Below are 18436 nucleotides of genomic sequence, written 5' to 3'. Positions count from 1 at the left end.
TTCAATAAAATAAACATATTGACTACAATCAAGTATTGCGACCATCTGTTATGTTCATCTGGGAAGCTATTTATTAATATACTGTGCTATTGTTTAAATATGACATACTAGGACATCTATACATAAAAGTAATTGTTGCTCTCGGGTGCAGGGTCATTTTTTTTTCTACCTGCCACTATGACTGTATATTCTCACATTATCAAACCAAATATAAAAATTTGCCTGAGACTGCAACCATCTAGTGCAGGTAGAGTCTTCGCCAAGGCCAATATTCTGTATTGTAACGGGAGTAAATTAGGCCCTTTGAAAGAATTTATAGTGGATAATGTGCAGCCTACTGCTAGGAGAAATCATAACTCTGTGTGGACAGCAGTACTTACACATCTTCTTTGAGATATCCAGGCCCATCTCCTCCTCCCATTTAGTTTCAGTAGATAGGGTGGGTGGGGGTGTTTCCTTCTGAGCAGATTTGCATAGTTTTACAGATTTAGTTTAAGTTACCTACAGGAGCCTCTCCAATGAGTGGCAAACAGTGGGTTATGACGGGAAGCATGAGACAGCCGACCAGGTAGTACCCCTCAAACGATAATATGTCAGCATGGCACAGTCCGAGTGCATGTTATTATACCCATAACCCTAACATTGATAACCCAATTTTCTGGACACGGCAAGATTGCTTTCATTTCATGTGTTACAGGCAGTAAAGGATGATGGTAGAAGCGCACGTTTGGAGAGTACAGTGTGTCCAGTCCCATTCTTTCCCAACTTATGCCAGACCTAATGTATGTTGAGTAGGAGGAGGCACCCCAACCAGGAAGCGAAGTGGGGATAGGGCTGATGTATTTTTTTCAATGACGTGATGGAGCAGGTAGTACATGGGATTAAACTAATAGTGGACAAACGGGCTTGGGTGCATACATAATAAAGCTCCAGGTCGGGGGGATCAAAGTCCTAAAGATGGTTATGGGAAAGTGAGTATTTCCCATTTTATCTTGGGCTGTTTTGCAACCCAGACATTAATCTGATTACAATTGTGTGTTAAGTTGGCGGAAGGAGGAGCCAGTAACAGGCAGAGGTATAACATACAAATACATTTAATAATTTAGAACTATCTGTCCAGCCAACGACAACGGGAAGGATATCCATCAACTGATCTGATCTGTTGAGTAATCTTTTCAATAACCACTTCATAGTTCTCTTTAAGAAAAACAACTGTGTCTTGGTTGACCCAAATGCCTAGATACTTAAGGGACCCTGTGCATAATCTAATTGGAAATCTGGAGTGAACTTCACTGTACTCTCGGGTAAGAGGGAATATTTAGATTTAGCCCAATGGATAGTGATCCCAGACATTTAATGTAGTCCCGCAATATATCATTCAAACAATCCTGGGAATCGTGATGTAAATGGTCATGTCATCTGCATTAGGATATATCAGAATGTGTTTGCTAGAATATTGCAATGCATGGTCAGACTGCCTTTGATGTAACTTGGCTGTCTGAGGCTCCAGTGCAAATGCAAATAGTATAGGCGAGAGTGGATTTTCCTGCCTTGTGTCCCATGCGATATTAAGAGGGGGGGGGGGCGACATGACACCATTTATGCATAACCTAACCACAGAAGAGGCATAGCACAGTTCAACTATCCAAATTACAAACAGATACAAGAGCTTCATCCTAAGTAATATAGCAACAAATATTACCAGTCCAGGGAGTCAATAGCGTTGGTGGTGTCAAGAAAGATTGCGACAGCGTCGAGTTCTAAGTTCAAGTCCTGTATGAGCGCAAAAAGAGTGCCCAGCTTGAAAGCCACTGATTGCCTTAGGACGAAGTCCGATAGATCTGGTAGCACCAATTCCGGTTATAGAAGGGTCAAGCCATTAGCAATCAATTTTTAAAGAATTTTTACATAGCAATTAATCGATGATAACTGATGATATTATTTACAGCTCTGTGCAGGTTAACCTTGGTTTAAAAGTGTTATGATCACGGCGTTGCACAATGATGAAGGGAGCTCACCCTGCTTCTTCTTATAGCACTAGTAAATGAGGGGCTTGTATAGCTTCATTGCACAAGTAAAATCTGCTTGTGAACCCATCTGAGCTAAGTGCATTACAGGTACGCTAGTCACTTCCTTAATTTCATCGAGGGTAAACGGTTGAGAGAGAAAGACGATGTGTGTCACTTATCCGGCACAGTGCCGCATCTCTAGATATTCAGTCATAGAGTCATGAAATTGAGGGCCTGTGGTGAAGTTTAGATTAGGAACGAGACGTGAACACCTGTAAAAAATCTGGGGTATATCCTGAAATTACTCTCCCGGCATGTCGATTATTTGAGTTATTTCATTGGAGGACTAAGGGTATCTAATAATGGCCGACAATGAATTACCATGCGGCTCACCTTCACCATACCCTCTGTCTGTCACCTCAAGTCACCTCAACAAATTCCAAGATCTTATCGCTAATTAGACTTTGTACCTGGGGGTAATTTCAAGAGGCCAAGATTGTCTCCACGCTCAAGACGAAAAAGATGTGCCTGAAGGGTTTTCAAAACATTGGCATGTTTAGGGTTGAAGATATTTTTTATTGCAACACATATAAACAAACAATACAAATCATTGAGAGTGTCGGGGCACCACGGCGAAGGTCAGATACCGGGCTGGAGGTCCTGCAAGGAACATTCCAACAAAACAGTAGCCCGCCGTGACCCTCGGGGATAAACAGTGTTGCGAAACTCGTAAACAGCCCCCCCCCACCCCAAGCCACCCTCCCCAACCCCCCACGCCCGTCTCCCAACCCCCACCCTCCCCTCGTCCAGTGCGTGGGTCTGATCCTCCCCGTCCCCCCCCCTGCCTCCCCAAGAGGGATTTCCGCCACATGACCAATCAGGAGGCCGATTCCTCCAGCGTCGTAAGCCGCAAGAGGCAAAGATATCTCGGGCAGGTCAGTTCCCTAAATTCAGTAACCAGCAGGGACTGAAATGGCTGCCAGAGATCATTGAACTGCTCTATATCCCCTGCCACTGTAAGCGACAATTTCTCCATCCCCAGCACATGCCATAATCTATGAAGCCAGCCCGTGACAGTGGGGAGTGTCGTGGAGCGCCAGTGTGCGAGAATGTTCTGCATCGCCGACCCCAGTGCAATAGCTATCTGTCTACCCCTGCGGGATCTCAAGGGATACATCAACCCGTTCGGGAGGCCTAGTAATATGTATGCTGGGAGGCGCGGCAGTTCAGTGTCAAAATGGGAGTCGATATCGTCTATCACCTCTTTCCAGTAAGAATCGAGGAGCGGACAGTCCCACAGGATGTGTGTCAGCGTGCCCACCCGCATCCCCTCCAGCAGGTAGCGTCTTTGCTGTGGTCCATGTCGTGTATGCGCTCCGGGGTGTAGTACCAGTACATCGAGACTTTGGTTAATGTTTCAGTGAGTCCCATATGGTATGCCGAGTGCCTGGCCCTATATGCCACCAGCTCCCATTCCTTGTGGCTCAGTGACCTGCCCAATTCCCTCTCCCAACGCTCCCGTCCCGGATTATAGAAGTGTGAGGAAGGTGTTTGTAACAGCTGGTAAAGATCGGTTATCAGCTTCGCGTCGGACGTGCGAGTTAGAAGCCAGCATTCATAAGGGAGACATCTCCTATCAGCCGTCTCCCGCACCTGTGGGTGCAACGCCCAATGGCGGGCCTGTAGGTAACGCAACCTCTCGGTCTCCGGGAGCGCGTACTCCTGTCTGAAGCGCACGAAGGGGATGACCCCTTCCGGGTCGTACATATGACACAGGGCCCGACACCCCGCCTCACCTCACCCCCGTTACCGCCGGGTTGTGACGTATCCGTTCGGCGAAGGGCTCCATGTACAATATATCATTCAAACAATCCTGGGAATCGTGATGTAAATGGTCATGTCATCTGCATTAGGATATATCAGAATGTGTTTGCTAGAATATTGCAATGCATGGTCAGACTGCCTTTGATGTAACTTGGCTGTCTGAGGCTCCAGTGCAAATGCAAATAGTATAGGCGAGAGTGGATTTTCCTGCCTTGTGTCCCATGCGATATTAAGAGGGGGGGGCGACATGACACCATTTATGCATAACCTAACCACAGAAGAGGCATAGCACAGTTCAACTATCCAAATTACAAACAGATACAAGAGCTTCATCCTAAGTAATATAGCAACAAATATTACCAGTCCAGGGAGTCAATAGCGTTGGTGGTGTCAAGAAAGATTGCGACAGCGTCGAGTTCTAAGTTCAAGTCCTGTATGAGCGCAAAAAGAGTGCCCAGCTTGAAAGCCACTGATTGCCTTAGGACGAAGTCCGATAGATCTAGTAGCACAAATTCCGGTAACAGAAGGGTCAAGCCATTAGCAATCAATTTTTAAAGAATTTTTACATAGCAATTAATCGATGATAACAGATGATATTATTTACAGCTCTGTGCAGGTTAACCTTGGTTTAAAAGTGTTATGATCACGGCGTTGCACAATGATGAAGGGAGCTCACCCTGCTTCTTCTTATAGCACTAGTAAATGAGGGGCTTGTATAGCTTCATTGCACAAGTAAAATCTGCTTGTGAACCCATCTGAGCTAAGTGCATTACAGGTACGCTAGTCACTTCCTTAATTTCATCGAGGGTAAACGGTTGAGAGAGAAAGACGATGTGTGTCACTTATCCAGCACAGTGCCGCATCTCTAGATATTCAGTCATAGAGTCATGAAATTGAGGGCCTGTGGTGAAGTTTAGATTAGGAACGAGACGTGAACACCTGTAAAAAATCTGGGGTATATCCTGAAATTACTCTCCCGGCATGTCGATTATTTGAGTTATTTCATTGGAGGACTATGGGTATCTAATAATGGCCGACAATGATTTACCATGCGGCTCACCTTCACCATACCCTCTGTCTGTCACCTCAAGTCACCTCAACAAATTCCAAGATCTTATCGCTAATTGGACTTTGTACCTGGGGGTAATTTCAAGAGGCCAAGATTGTCTCCACGCTCAAGACGAAAAAGATGTGCCTGAAGGGTTTTCAAAACATTGGCATGTTTAGGGTTGAAGATATTTTTTATTGCAACACATATAAACAAACAATACAAATCATTGAGAGTGTCGGGGCACCACGGCGAAGGTCAGATACCGGGCTGGAGGCCCTGCAAGGAACATTCCAACAAAACAGTAGCCCGCCGTGACCCTCGGGGATAAACAGTGTTGCGAAACTCGTAAACAGCCCCCCCCACCCCAAGCCACCCTCCCCAACCCCCCACGCCCGTCCCCCAACCCCCACCCTCCCCTCGTCCAGTGCGTGGGTCTGATCCTCCCCCCCCCCCCCCCTGCCTCCCCAAGAGGGATTTCCGCCACATGACCAATCAGGAGGCCGATTCCTCCAGCGTCGTAAGCCGCAAGAGGCAAAGATATCTCGGGCAGGTCAGTTCCCGAAATTCAGTAACCAGCAGGGACTGAAACGGCTGCCAGAGATCATTGAACTGCTCTATATCCCCTGCCACTGTAAGCGACAATTTCTCCATCCCCAGCACATGCCATAATCTATGAAGCCAGCCCGTGACAGTGGGGAGTGTCGTGGAGCGCCAGTGTGCGAGAATGTTCTGCATCGCCGACCCCAGTGCAATAGCTATCTGTCTACCCCTGCGGGATCTCAAGGGATACATCAACCCGTTCGGGAGGCCTAGTAATATGTATGCTGGGAGGCGCGGCAGTTCAGTGTCAAAATGGGAGTCGATATCGTCTATCACCTCTTTCCAGTAAGAATCGAGGAGCGGACAGTCCCACAGGATGTGTGTCAGCATGCCCACCCGCATCCCCTCCAGCAGGTAGCGTCTTTGCTGTGGTCCATGTCGTGTATGCGCTCCGGGGTGTAGTACCAGTACGTCGAGACTTTGGTTAATGTTTCAGTGAGTCCCATATGGTATGCCGAGTGCCTGGCCCTATATGCCACCAGCTCCCATTCCTTGTGGCTCAGTGACCTGCCCAATTCCCTCTCCCAACGCTCCCGTCCCGGATTATAGAAGTGTGAGGAAGGTGTTTGTAACAGCTGGTAAAGATCGGTTATCAGCTTTGCGTCGGACGTGCGAGTTAGAAGCCAGCGTTCATAAGGGAGACGTCTCCTATCAGCCGTCTCCCGCACCTGTGGGTGCAACGCCCAATGGCGGGCCTGTAGGTAACGCAACCTCTCGGTCTCCGGGAGCGCGTACTCCTGTCTGAAGCGCACGAAGGGGATGATCCCTTCCAGGTCGTACATATGACACAGGGCCCGACACCCCGCCACTCGCCAGAGAGCGAAGGCCCCCCTCTCCAGTCCCGGAGTGAAGTCCGGGTTATCAATCAAAGGTGTGAGAGGCGAAGGGAATGTTGTAAGGCCGTGCGCGGCGTTGGTGGCATCCCAGACCCGCATGGGCACCCTTGTGACGAAGGAGGCGTATAGATTTGCAGGGCGGTGAGCCCTACGAAGGAAAGGCACCTCTTGCAGGGGCCTACCCGCCACCGCTTGGTCCTGAAAGAGCCAGTGCTTGTCGGATTCCCACCTACTCCACTCCACCAAGCTGCGCTGCCTGAAAGTGCCTGCGGAGGTACGGAATCCCCAACCCCCCGGCCTCCGGTGCCAGCATAGAGAGCACCCTCTTCATCCTGGGCTTCTTGCCCCGCCGTCTGCCGAATCCAGCCAGTAGGCGGCTGCAGCAGTAACGCCCTAAACAAATACAGAATCTGGGGCAAAACAGTCATTTTGACGGCAGCTATTCTGGCCAGCCACGAAAGGGCACTGCGGTCCCACCGGCCCATCTCCTCCCGAATCTTCCTGCCCAAGGCGGCATAATTAGCCGCCACTATAGCCGGCAGGGTAGGAGCTAGTTGGATCCCTAGGTAGGGCACCAAATCCGTCGACCAGAGCATCGGGAAGAGGTCCTGCAACGAAGTCCTAGTAGCTGGCGTGAGAGACACATCCAACGCCACCGACTTCCCCACGTTCATTTTGAAGCCCGAGACCGTAGCAAAGGAGTCTAACTCCTCGAAACATGCCGGAAGGGCAGTGAGCGGATCATCCAGCGACAGTATGACGTCGTCTGCAATGGCATGAGTGAAGCCCCCAAACCTCACCCCCGTTACCGCCGGGTTGTGACGTATCCGTTAGGCGAAGGGCTCCATGTACAAGGCAAATTGCAGGGGTGACAACGGGCAACCCTGCCTCGTGCCCCTCTCGATGTCAAAACTCCTGGAGCTATAGCCATTCACCCGCACCACCGCCGTCGGGAATTTGTAGCAATTGAGAATCATTGATCGGAATCTGTCCCCTATACCCACCTTCCGCAGAACCTGCTCCAGATAAGGCCAGTGGACGCGATCGAACGCCTTTTCCGCGTCCACTGAGAGCATCATTCTCTCCCCGGGAATTCGTGATGCCTTTTCTAAGAGGTGAACTATCCGCTTGGTGTTGTCTACCGTCTGCCTTCCCGGGACAAAGCCCGCCTGGTCTGGATCTATAAGTCCCGGTAGGTGGGGGGCCAATCGGGCTGCTAGGATCCCGGTGTACAGCTCGAGGTCTACGTTCAAAAGTGAGATCGGCCTATAGGACCCGCATTGCGTCCGGTCCTTCCCCGGCTTGGGGATAACCGTAAGAGAGGCTTGCAACAGGTCCGGCGGGATGGCTCCAGGGGCAGAGAACGAGTTGAAGAGGCGCGTGAGGAGCAGGCCCAGCGTCGCACAAAACGTTTTATAGAAAAGGGACGTGTAGCCATCCGGCCCCGGGGCCTTCCTGTGCTTAAGGTTGGCGATGGCGGAAATCACTTCCTCAACTCGTATATCCCCGTCGAGGTGCTCCGCCTGCAAAGGCGTCAGGGAGGGGAGGGAAACAGAGTCCAGATATGCCGCCGTCACAGGTGCATCCGGTGGGTCCCCCGAGTAGAGGTCGGCATAGAACCCACGGAAGGCCTCGGCTATATGAGCGTCCTCCGTAACCATCGACCATGTGGAGTCGGAGATCTCCCTCACCAGCTGCTGCTGTCGAGCCACTCTATGCCTGTTCGCCAGCAGCCGGCCGCATCTATCCCCTCCCGTGTAGTAGGCATGGCGCAAGCGCAAAGCTGCGTACTCCGCGCGGTCCGTGTCTAGGGCCACCAGAAGCTTCCTTGCCTCCTTGAGCTGCCGCCATATTCGGGGAGCCCCCGTCCTGCGGTGCATATGTTCCAGTTCGCGGACCCGCTGGGTTAGATCCTACCTCTTGCGCCGCCGCTCCTTATTGTCAGCCGAGGAGAGAGCTATAAACTCCCCCCGGAGTACCGCCTTCAGAGCAGCCCACTGTGTCGCCCGGGAGGTATCGGAGTCGTCATTATGGGACAGATAGTCCCGAATTGCATGCGTCACGTGCGTGACTACCGCCTTCCTATGCAGTAAGGTGTCCCGCAGACGCCAAACCCGCGGTGGGCACGAGATCGGCGGCAGCCCGAGCTCGACGGTGACCGGGGCGTGATCAGACAGGGGGACCACCCCCATCTCCGTCGCGGTAGCGAGTGCACACACCGGCGCGGTGACCAGAAGATGATCCAGGCGCGCATAGGTTTTATGTGCGTGGGAGTAGAATGAATAGTCTCTATCAGTAGGATGCAAGCGACGCCAGAGGTCATGGAGGTCCAGCTCCGCCAGCTGTGCCTTACACCCGGCCGAGAATTCCCCAGTTTGCGGAGAGCGATGCGCGGATCTGTCTAAGGCCGAATCAAAGACCATATTAAGGTCACCTCCGAGGATAATGTGCCTGTCCTGTGTGGCAGTGACGTCCTCCAGCGCTGAGCGTAAAAAGCGCTCTTGTTGTTCGTTGGGGCTATACACGGATCCCACTGTGAAGTGGAGACCCCCCACCCTAAACCTGTAGGCTAATAGCCTGCCTTTCTGTTCCGATTGTTTGTGTAGGACCTCTCCCCTAAACTGCCTGGCCACCAGGATCGCCACCCGCGCTGTCTTAGTGTTGCCAGAAGAGAAGAGTTGTGTCGGGAATCTGTGGGAGCGGAGCCTGTGACAGTCCCTGGGCAACAAGTGGGTCTCCTGAAGGAGGCAAATGTCCGCTTGGGTGCTTTCTAGTAGGGATAACACAGCCCGCCGTTTGACCGGGTTGTTGAGGCCCCGAACATTAAGTGTCACGATCTTAAGAGTGGTGGGCGGTATAGGTGAGGACAGGCGAGATAGCGCAGAGCCTCCGCATACGCAGAGTTTGTCTCAAGAGTGCCGCCGCGGAGGCCATAACCCCTGTGGTGCACTGGATGACCCCCCCTCCCGGTTCCCCCCCAATTCCCCCGTTCAACCCCCAAACAACTCCCTTTCCCCCCTCAACCATACAGCCTATGCAAACCCCCCCCGCTCCCAACGAACAACCCCTTATGCAACAATCCAACAACCCCTGACCCCCCCCCTCCCTCCCTCCCTCCCTCCTCCGACCCCCAACCCCAGTAAACCATAGTCCCAGTCGAGCCCCACGAGGGACAAGTCTGTGGTAAGTGACTTGAGTGGACGTCCAGCCACCGTCTCATCCCCACAGCCCCTCCCCCCCCCTGGAGCCCCCAAACCTGCAGTATGAAGTAGGCTGTGACGATCTCCCCCCGGAGTGTTCTTACGCCGTCAGCGCGACGTCACTGGCGGCAGTGTCCCTGGCCACCTCGAGTACTGCGCCGGCCATTCCGGCCATGATGGTGGGTGAGTCCGGCCCCCCGGCGCGGTCAGAAGAGCGCCGCCCCGCCGCCCGTTGCCAGCCATCTCTAGTAGAGCGCCTCCGGCGCGGAGTAGTCTCGTCCTCCTCCGTCGCAGTGATGCCCAAGACCCCGCAGGTCTCCTGCAGGGAGCATAGTTGGCGCAAAGTGCCATTCCACCGAAAAATGAGACGGAAGGGGTGACCCCAGGCATAGGGCGTTCCGTGCTCCCTCAGAAAGTCCGTCGCGATCTTGAAAGCTTTGCGTTTCTGAAGCGTTATGGCAGATAAGTCCTGATATAAAGCTACTGGGTGGCCTCGAAAGTTCAGGGATGGCCTCTTCCTTGCCTCGGCTAGGATGCGCTCCTTGAGTGGGAAGTCCGGGAGAAAGGCCAGAATATCTGGCGGTGGTGCCGACGCACGCCTCGGCGGCCCCACCCTGTGTGCTCTGTCGATCCAGATGGGGAAGTCCGCCGACTCTCCCAAGATCTCCCTGAACAGGGCCTGTAAGTAGCCGGACACATCGGACCCCTCGTCCATGGATGGAACTCCCTGGACCCGAATGTTGTTCCACCGGGATCTGTTTTCAAGGTCCTCGTTATGTGCCTGAAGATCGAGCTGCTGGTCCCGGAGGCGCAGCACCTCCTGCTGCAACTGTTCGACGTCTTCGTCCCTCCTCTGGCCGGTGCCCTCCACGGAAGCCACCCGCTCTCCCAGGCCATCCACTTCTCTGCGCACCTACCGCATCTCACCGGCGACCTCCTGTTTCAGCGTTTGGAAGTCATCCCTGAGGGAGCTAAAAAGGGACTCCATGAAGGCTCTAGTGACCGGCGGCTCTCCCTCGCCGGTCTCCCGCGTACCCCCGGAGGAGCCCGGCGTTGGCTGCCCCCTGTCCGCTCTCTGGTGGTTCCTGCTGAGCATCGCGGGGAGAGTGCGGTCCCCCCTCTTGTCGCCTCTGTGGCCTGCCATTGTCAGGGGGACGTAAAGCAGACGGCTCTTCCTGCGTCTCGGGTGCTCAGTCCGCTCCGCGTATGATGCCACGTGTCCTCTCCTGGGTCGCAAGCTGCCCGATCCAAGCCCTGTTCTACCACTGCAGTCCCCCGGGGCTCGCCGGCTACTCAGCGAAGCGATCGGCCAATCTCTGTGCTCCACAGGGGAGACTCCCCCAGACGGATGCGCGCCGGGCCCCAGGCCAGGCCGCAGGGGTGCTCCCCGACCTCTTCTCCTACCACGTTCACCCAGCGCGCTCTTCCTCGCTCCCCACCGGGCCCGGAACCTCTCCGCTGCTCCTCCTCTGGCGTCAGGCGGCCTGCGGGGTCACCCGCCGGGGCCCCTGCGGACTCCAGGACCCTCCGCCGCCGGGCCGGCGGCCCCTCTCATAGGCTGTCCCTCCGGATTCCCTCCTCACCGGTGCCTCAGAGTCGTGGCCCCGTCGCTCTCCACCTCGAGCGCCGATGTCCCGCCTGTAGGCCGCACTCCCGGCCAAGTGCAGTGAAATGGTGCCGGGCCCCGGGCTCGACTCCGCCTCCAGCCGTCTTCAAATGTCCTCTCCCTGTGAGGCTCCTCCGGCAATCCTTCCTCCCGGCCACTCCTTCAGGCGAGGTTGGCTCACGCCGGCCCAGCCTCGTCAGTGCTCCGGTTCCACACCATGGTCCGCGTCGGCAGGCTCCGGCTCTCGGCCCCACCTCCGCGCTGCTCCGTCCCGTGCGTGCTCTCCGGGCCTCCCGCGGTGCTGACCGGGGGCCACGCTAAGACCACAGCTGGGCCGCCGATATTCCCCCTCTTCCTCCGCGATCTCCCAGCAGACCAGGGGGAGATTCTGCTAAAAAGCGCGGTCCAGGGGCCTAGGGAGCTCACGGAGAGTGCGACGGCTTACCTCGCCATCTTGGCCACGCCCCCCTCATTGGCATGTTTAGAGATAGAACAGTCCCTCACAGTTGCCCTAAATGTTTCTCACGCTATACCCATGCTGATGACACATTTAGCTGAAAGAATGCTAGAAGATCTGTTTTTCCTTTTCTGCGCCACCTTCTTTTTAGTGCTTGGTGGAGCACTTTTCACAGAATTATCCCCAACAGAGGGAGCATCCATTTGCTGTGACTAAACTTTGGAACACCTTACCCATCCACATTGTTGGATCTGAAAATCTTTTGGCTTTTCGTAGCCATCTGAAAACATGGCTTTTTTCATCTTAGCCTTCGAACCATTTTACCCCGATTTTCCTCTTTGTGTTGATGTCTCCTGATGGCTTAGCCCCTTGACACCTTAGGAAATAGTTGCGCTTTAGAAATTCTTTTTAATTTCATTTCATTTAATCCTCTTGGAAGGGGATTTTTTAAGGGAGGGGTGTATTAATTTTTCTAGAACCAAACTCCTCTCCCTGTCGTTCAATCCTGGAAGTCAAGGTTTTGAAGATGACGCAGCATGAAGCATTGCGTGCATTGCTCACGCGGATCATCAGAGTAGTTGAGCTTCTATCCACAGCTACGGCGTTCAAGATAATTTATTTCTCCTAGTTATGATGAAAGCTGGTGACTGGAAAAAGGTGTCATAAGCCCAGAGTGTGAAGATTGTTCCAAAGAATTACCCCAAAATCTGCCGTAGTCTAAAAGCTAAAGATAGGACTGGTTCAAGTCCAGGGTAGACCGGGAATGTATCAGGATAAGGACACAGAGAGGCCAGAGCAGAGCTCTTCTCGGGGACTCCCTCACACATGTAGCAGAAACTTGAGCTACTGTGGCCTCTAGGGAGAGTAGGTGAGCACATCACTTTCACCTCATCGGCTGAAGTTCAGTAGCATTAAATGAGGTGGATGTGGTACTTAACGCACACTACTGTTGAGCCTATCGTCATTTTAACGCTGTTTACCGCTATTTAAAGTTGCTGAGGATTCCCAGAATGACAGGACGGAATGATTCCAGCATGTAAATATATAAAAGAGCTGGAGAATCTACAGTATTCTCTCTCACAAAACACCGGTCTGTACATTTTAACACAATATAATGATAATTCATCCTTAACAGCCTATACAGTCGTTACCACATACATGTCGCAATGACTATGATCTATGGCTTATAAATTCAACAAGGGGGGTGGGGAGATACTGTTCCAATAGAAAAACAAGCATTTGCAATGCAATAGGTCTCGCATTTACACGAGTTTAAGCTACTGAAATTGTAAATGACAATGCGTTTTTATTTATGTTTTATAAACCAAAACCTAAATAAAAGGTATTGTAATTTACAATGCCAAGTGCTCAAGCGTGCGTAAATGCGAGACCTTGTTGCATTGCAAATGCTTGTTTTTTCCCCAACACCAAATAATTAAAATGTAATACGAGTGTTTACATAAAACAAATATTTTCTGTGAACTGGTGACCTCACAACTGTATTGTTTATATTTATACACTCTCACTTTCCAGAAGAAAACGGCAGCCTTCAAACTGGATACAAATAACAAGCTTACGTAGAAAAACTTAAATTATGAAATAAATACTATTTTTTTTTTAAATATATGGGATTTGGGGAGGACGCAAATAATGGTCGTTAAAAAAATAGCAAAACAAGTCATAGAATATCCCAACACTGTAACAAAAAATAACATGCTAGATGTTAAGTTAACTCCTATAAAGCTACGTCCAGATCGTGTTTGATAACAACAGACACAGAATTTAACAGTGCAAGCTAATATGCAATCCATATAACTCATACCCATTAGCGATATATATATATATATATATATATATATATCTCTATCATCGACCACGTCGTTAAACAAATCTAAGGCATTACAATGTACTAGCACGTATGAGAAGTGTTCATAATGCTCTTCATCGTGGCATTTGAGTCGACCGTGCCTTAAACTTACTGGCAGGAAGAGCATACATTTAAATGGATAATGTCATTTAGGTAGGCATCTCCAACAATAATTCTCTTACTAAGTGTAATCATTTAAAAACATTGAGTTTAATAAATTACACAAAATGAATCTACGTTAGAGTAATTAACGTAACACGCAACAAAAAGTATGTTGTGTTCTTTTGAAGATGCTCAAAAAACACCAGACACAAGAAAGGAGTTTCAAAATGAAAACCGAAATGCAATAAAATTTCAAATTGCAAATATTAGATCCCAAAACAGCAATACTGAAAAAGACAACGGGTGTAAGCAGCGTTCTATGCAGGGGCATGGCGACAATATTACAAGGGTTAACTGACCGTAGGGAGGCCAAAGTGCAGCAAACGTGCCCTATCGATGCAACACATACTGACAGCGGAAACTATACATTCCAAACTAGATATTGTGGCATACGGTGCGAGTAGAGTCGGGAGTTATGTGGACACACAGGGACACTGTTGTTCGGGTTATTGAAGGGAGGCAAAACGGTGCACATGGGAAAGCCGTCCGGACAACACAGAAAAGTTCCAAAAGACCAGAAGATGCAAGTAGGAGCAAGGGGTCGCAAAGAAACCATGAAAAATCCCTGTGGTGGGGGAGGGACAGTTGTGAGAGGCACCATGAGGAAACAATCTCTCGGCATGCTGTAGCCTGGGGAGCGCATTCCAGGTGGGGGAGCGGACCCTTTGAAGTATGATGCCGAGGCTGTGGCTACACGTGCACGCGCCAGTGGGCTGAAGCGCTTCCACAAACGGATTGCATGGCGGCACGATGCACGTGATTGTGCGTGTGCTCGCCATGCAATCCACTTTTGGGAGCACTTTGAAATGCCCCTCTTACTAGAGTCTCGCATTGCGATTGCGTAAACGCAATAGCTAGGCGAGACCTAAAAAGACTAGGTTATGGACAGTACACCAAGAGCTATCCAAAGAATTGTCTCTTGTTGCCCTCACTCACCCCTAGGGATGTCATGTTTCACCATCGAGTGGGTGCTCCTCGTTGGGCCGGCGCTGCAATGTCCTACAGGTCCACCAAAGGGTCACTTTGGCAGAGATCTTTTTGCTGTTAATGCCGGCTGATGAGTGCGAGGGTGTCCAATCAATAGGGTGGCAGTGATTTTGAAACAAAGGTGAATTAAAACCGTCAAAGGGATATCAAATCACTCTTTAATATAAAGACTCCCCGGAAAGAAATAAAACTAAGAGTTGGTTACTATGGGTGTATGATGTACCAGAGTAGCTCAATATCTGAAGGTAAGGTAAAATCGGGTCAACATGTTTCGCGCCTATGTGCTCTGAAAATGATCTGTGGTGCTTCTTTAGGACCAGAAAGGAAATGGGTCTACTCCACATCTATAATCTGTTACAAGAGGGGCCCTTCTAGAAGGGAGTTACCTACTTTTTCAAAATTAAAATGATCATCCAAGCTAGAGAGAGTGAGATGAAAACAATAAAAGACACCAATACAGAGGTTATTGCATATCTTGAACTTTACAAATTTCCTGCATAAATGTACTCTTCTGCGCCACATGCATGGCAATTCGGCTAGGAGGAATGAGTTGTATAATGAATATTGGGTTCAGTGGATCAGCTTTTAACTTTTCTCTCCCACTTTATGGTAATTGTTCAGCTTTTCCTCCCCCTGCACCGTCATGCCACAATGAAAGTCTGCTCTTTGGATGACCACATACTAAGAGGACATCTCATTGTATAGGGAAGCCTCAGCAGAATCCATGTATTTGGGGAATGCATCATCTTCCTGGCATGTGAGATCTGAATCAGAGTGTGTGTGTCTATGTTGAGACAAAAGTCATGTGCTAGGTCACACACTGTTATAGTTTTCTTCTGTAGTGGCAAGATGCCAATTCCAAAAAGATTAGGTCCTGCAAAATGTGCCTTAACATGTTAGATTGAGGAGGTCCGTCCGGTGATTTGGCTTCTATATAGTCCGTGTTCATGTCAAAATGTATGATTTTTTGTCTGATATCACTGCTTTCCGATGATACACTACTATGAATAATAAGTTGTTTAGGATGTTGTTCTCATTTCGATGTCTAAGACTAACTCTACTCCGTCTTCAAGGTGGAAGGAAGGACGCTCCCCCTAGACTCTATTTGATGCATCAGCACGCTTGTCCTCATGTCAGGAGAGGGAGTCCTTGGTCCTCGATGCATGCTTCTGTAGGACTTTAATGAAAACCTGCCTCTTGAAGTCAAAACCCTGCTTGCGCTCAATCTCCTCAAATACTTTGTGAGGTTGATACTCTCAAGACTGATCCCCACAGTATTTAGTAGATTCCAGGCTTTCTTAGGCAGTCTTTGCCGTGGGTTGTAGATTTCTTTGGAGAATACTGCTCTCCAATGTGGGAGCCTTTGAGAAAGTGGGGATGTGCTCTCCAGTGCATCCACATCATTATGGCAGAAGGCCCCCTGTTGCTCCCATCTTCTCTTGAAACAGGGTCTCAGAGTCCTGCTGGTCCATAACATGCCTTTCGGCACAGAATGGTTTCTTTGCAGTGAAACGCCATCTACACACAACAATTACCCTTGAATTGATCCTATTGTAGGCAGGGATTTTACGATGAGTGCAGCATGTTTAAGGGACCGTTGCATTGCAATGGAACAGAATGTAAAATGTTAGTTTTCCACCAACAAGCGAGACATCCATATACAACCCAGCCCTGAATTTTCAAAGAAAGAACGACACCAAGATTCTTCCAAGCATTCTGCGTCGTTCCAGGATCACTTTGGTTGCTGGCTCTGTCTCCAGTGTTGTCTTCAATCGTCTTTTATCTCTAGAAAAATCTTTTGTTGCACATTTTCCAACTGAACATTCAGAAAACAAGTCCTGGCGGAAATAACAAATATAAGGTGGTGTCTGTGTCTTTGTGTAATGCAGGTTTCGTTCAGCTTATTCAAAAGCAACCTTATGAAAAAATATTTTTTCAATATTATAAACGCAACAGTAGACGGCAGAAGAGAGCAAAGCATGCCATATGACACAATCAGATGTTTACTTGAATGTTAAATGGGGAACACCTGTCATGTACCCAATTTTTCCTCATGGCTTTACATAAAACTAGACAAAACTTGAAAATAAAACACTTACCTCATCTGCACGGTACAAAATCAGCATGTCGGTAACTTTGCCAAATTGGGCACAAATTTGATGTACATCAGGACCAGAGTATCGGCTCTTCGGCAATCCAAACACATGAATGATCCTTTTAAGATTTGCTTTCTTCTCTAACTGTAGAAATGAAAGAAAGCTATCTGAGTTCTGTTTTTGTAAGTCTATCATTTAAAAACATGTACAATTGTAATTTTAGTAGGCGTCAAACTAGAACCAGCCTAATTAAATCAACAATATATTGTTTAAACAGTGCTATATTCTAAAAGCATAGCAAAAAAAAAAGACAAAAAACAAATCAAAAAACAAATCAAGACACCCTTGGACAAGCACGTGCTGAGGAAATAACACACCTTACATTGTGAATAAAGGCGCAGGAACGCAACAGGAGATTGAGAAGTACCTGAAATATGCATTTTGGTTTGTTTATATTTCTTCCCAATACAAAACGACATTCTAGCTCTCATGTATTTTCAACATGAGGGTACCTCGACACTTGGAGCGATATTCACAAACTGCATTTTGTAGTACATTTTGTAGTACTAAAAAAAAGTATTATACTATGCTATTCACAAGCCTACTTGCAAAGTTTATGCCTCCACCTCTCCATACTTATCTGTACGGAGTTCTCCACCTTGACTGTGGAGTTTCCACAAATGTAGTAATATGTTTAGTATTAAATCTAGGACACCGCAAATGGGCTGGAGCTCTCCACATGGTAATGGATAGAGAAAACCTAAAAAGTTGAATAAACTCAACAACAACAAAAATACCCAAAAACATTCTTATGTTAAAGATTATTGTGAATTAATTGCATATATGTATTTAAAATGAAGAACAAAAAGAAACAAGTATGGGCCAATAGGTCTCAACTTTTAAATGCCAATGCGGACCTGCTAGTTTTATAACTATAACACAGTGGATAGCCTGCACACCCACAATTTCAACAATTTTATCAATCCTTTACTGGTTCAACAACGGTGCTGCCCGCTTATCCTCACTAGCCTCTGTCAGGTATAACAATAATTCACAAACAAAACACAAACAGGACCTGTTTGTGTATGGGGCGCACTATTCACTTGCCCGCACGGTGCAATGTAATATATTCAAACTTGTATTTTTCTTCACATAATTCTACATAACATATAATTCAATATAATTCAAAATGTATATCAATTGTTCCATGCGAATATACACCAAACCTCTTCGTCATAAGTGACATAACAGAAACATGTGAATCAGATAATAAACAATATATTCTTGTTTATTTTCTTTTCTTTATTTCATATTCTCATTTTCTCATATTCTTCATTATACAAACGGAGTTCTTGAAGTGTTTACATCTCCCAATGCATTTCGGTAGAATACCTTCATCAGGGAAATACTAAAAGTAATGCAAGATTGTATTTTAACGTAAATGATTCTGAGTGAGAACATTTCAGTCATGTCTCACAATAATATCTCACAAAAATAGGAGTGTGGGATAAACCCCAAAAGGTCCTAACATCAATCTTGTGCAAGTATTGTTTGTCGTGCTCACCGAAAAGCAATCACAAACTTGACACACCTAAAGTGCACCTCTATCACCCTGTGTCAAAATCGCTAGGTAATATGTGATCAAACATCTCAACCTATCTATTTACAACCTTTGGTGTGTCATACTAGCACAAGATTGATGTTGGGACCTTTTGGGGTTTATCCCACACTCCCATTTTTG

The 18436-nt window shown here is 48.8% G+C and overlaps 1 protein-coding gene across 1 annotated transcript in view; it reads right to left on the bottom strand.

Annotated features, from left to right (window-relative positions):
* The window catches only part of LOC146863310 (uncharacterized), a 272972-nt gene that overhangs the window by 209844 nt on the left and 44692 nt on the right, over positions 1-18436 (bottom strand). The window contains exon 3 of the mRNA XM_085642725.1: positions 16699-16839. Within this exon, the coding sequence (XP_085498851.1) occupies positions 16699-16839 (141 nt within the window). The remainder of the gene's footprint in view (positions 1-16698; positions 16840-18436) is intronic.

This window comes from Triturus cristatus, chromosome 2_2, assembly GCF_964204655.1.
Source record: "Triturus cristatus chromosome 2_2, aTriCri1.1, whole genome shotgun sequence".
NCBI classification, from domain to species: domain Eukaryota; kingdom Metazoa; phylum Chordata; class Amphibia; order Caudata; family Salamandridae; genus Triturus; species Triturus cristatus.
The sequence above is the reverse complement of the archived record's forward strand: the minus strand, read 5'-3'. Positions and strand labels throughout refer to the sequence as shown.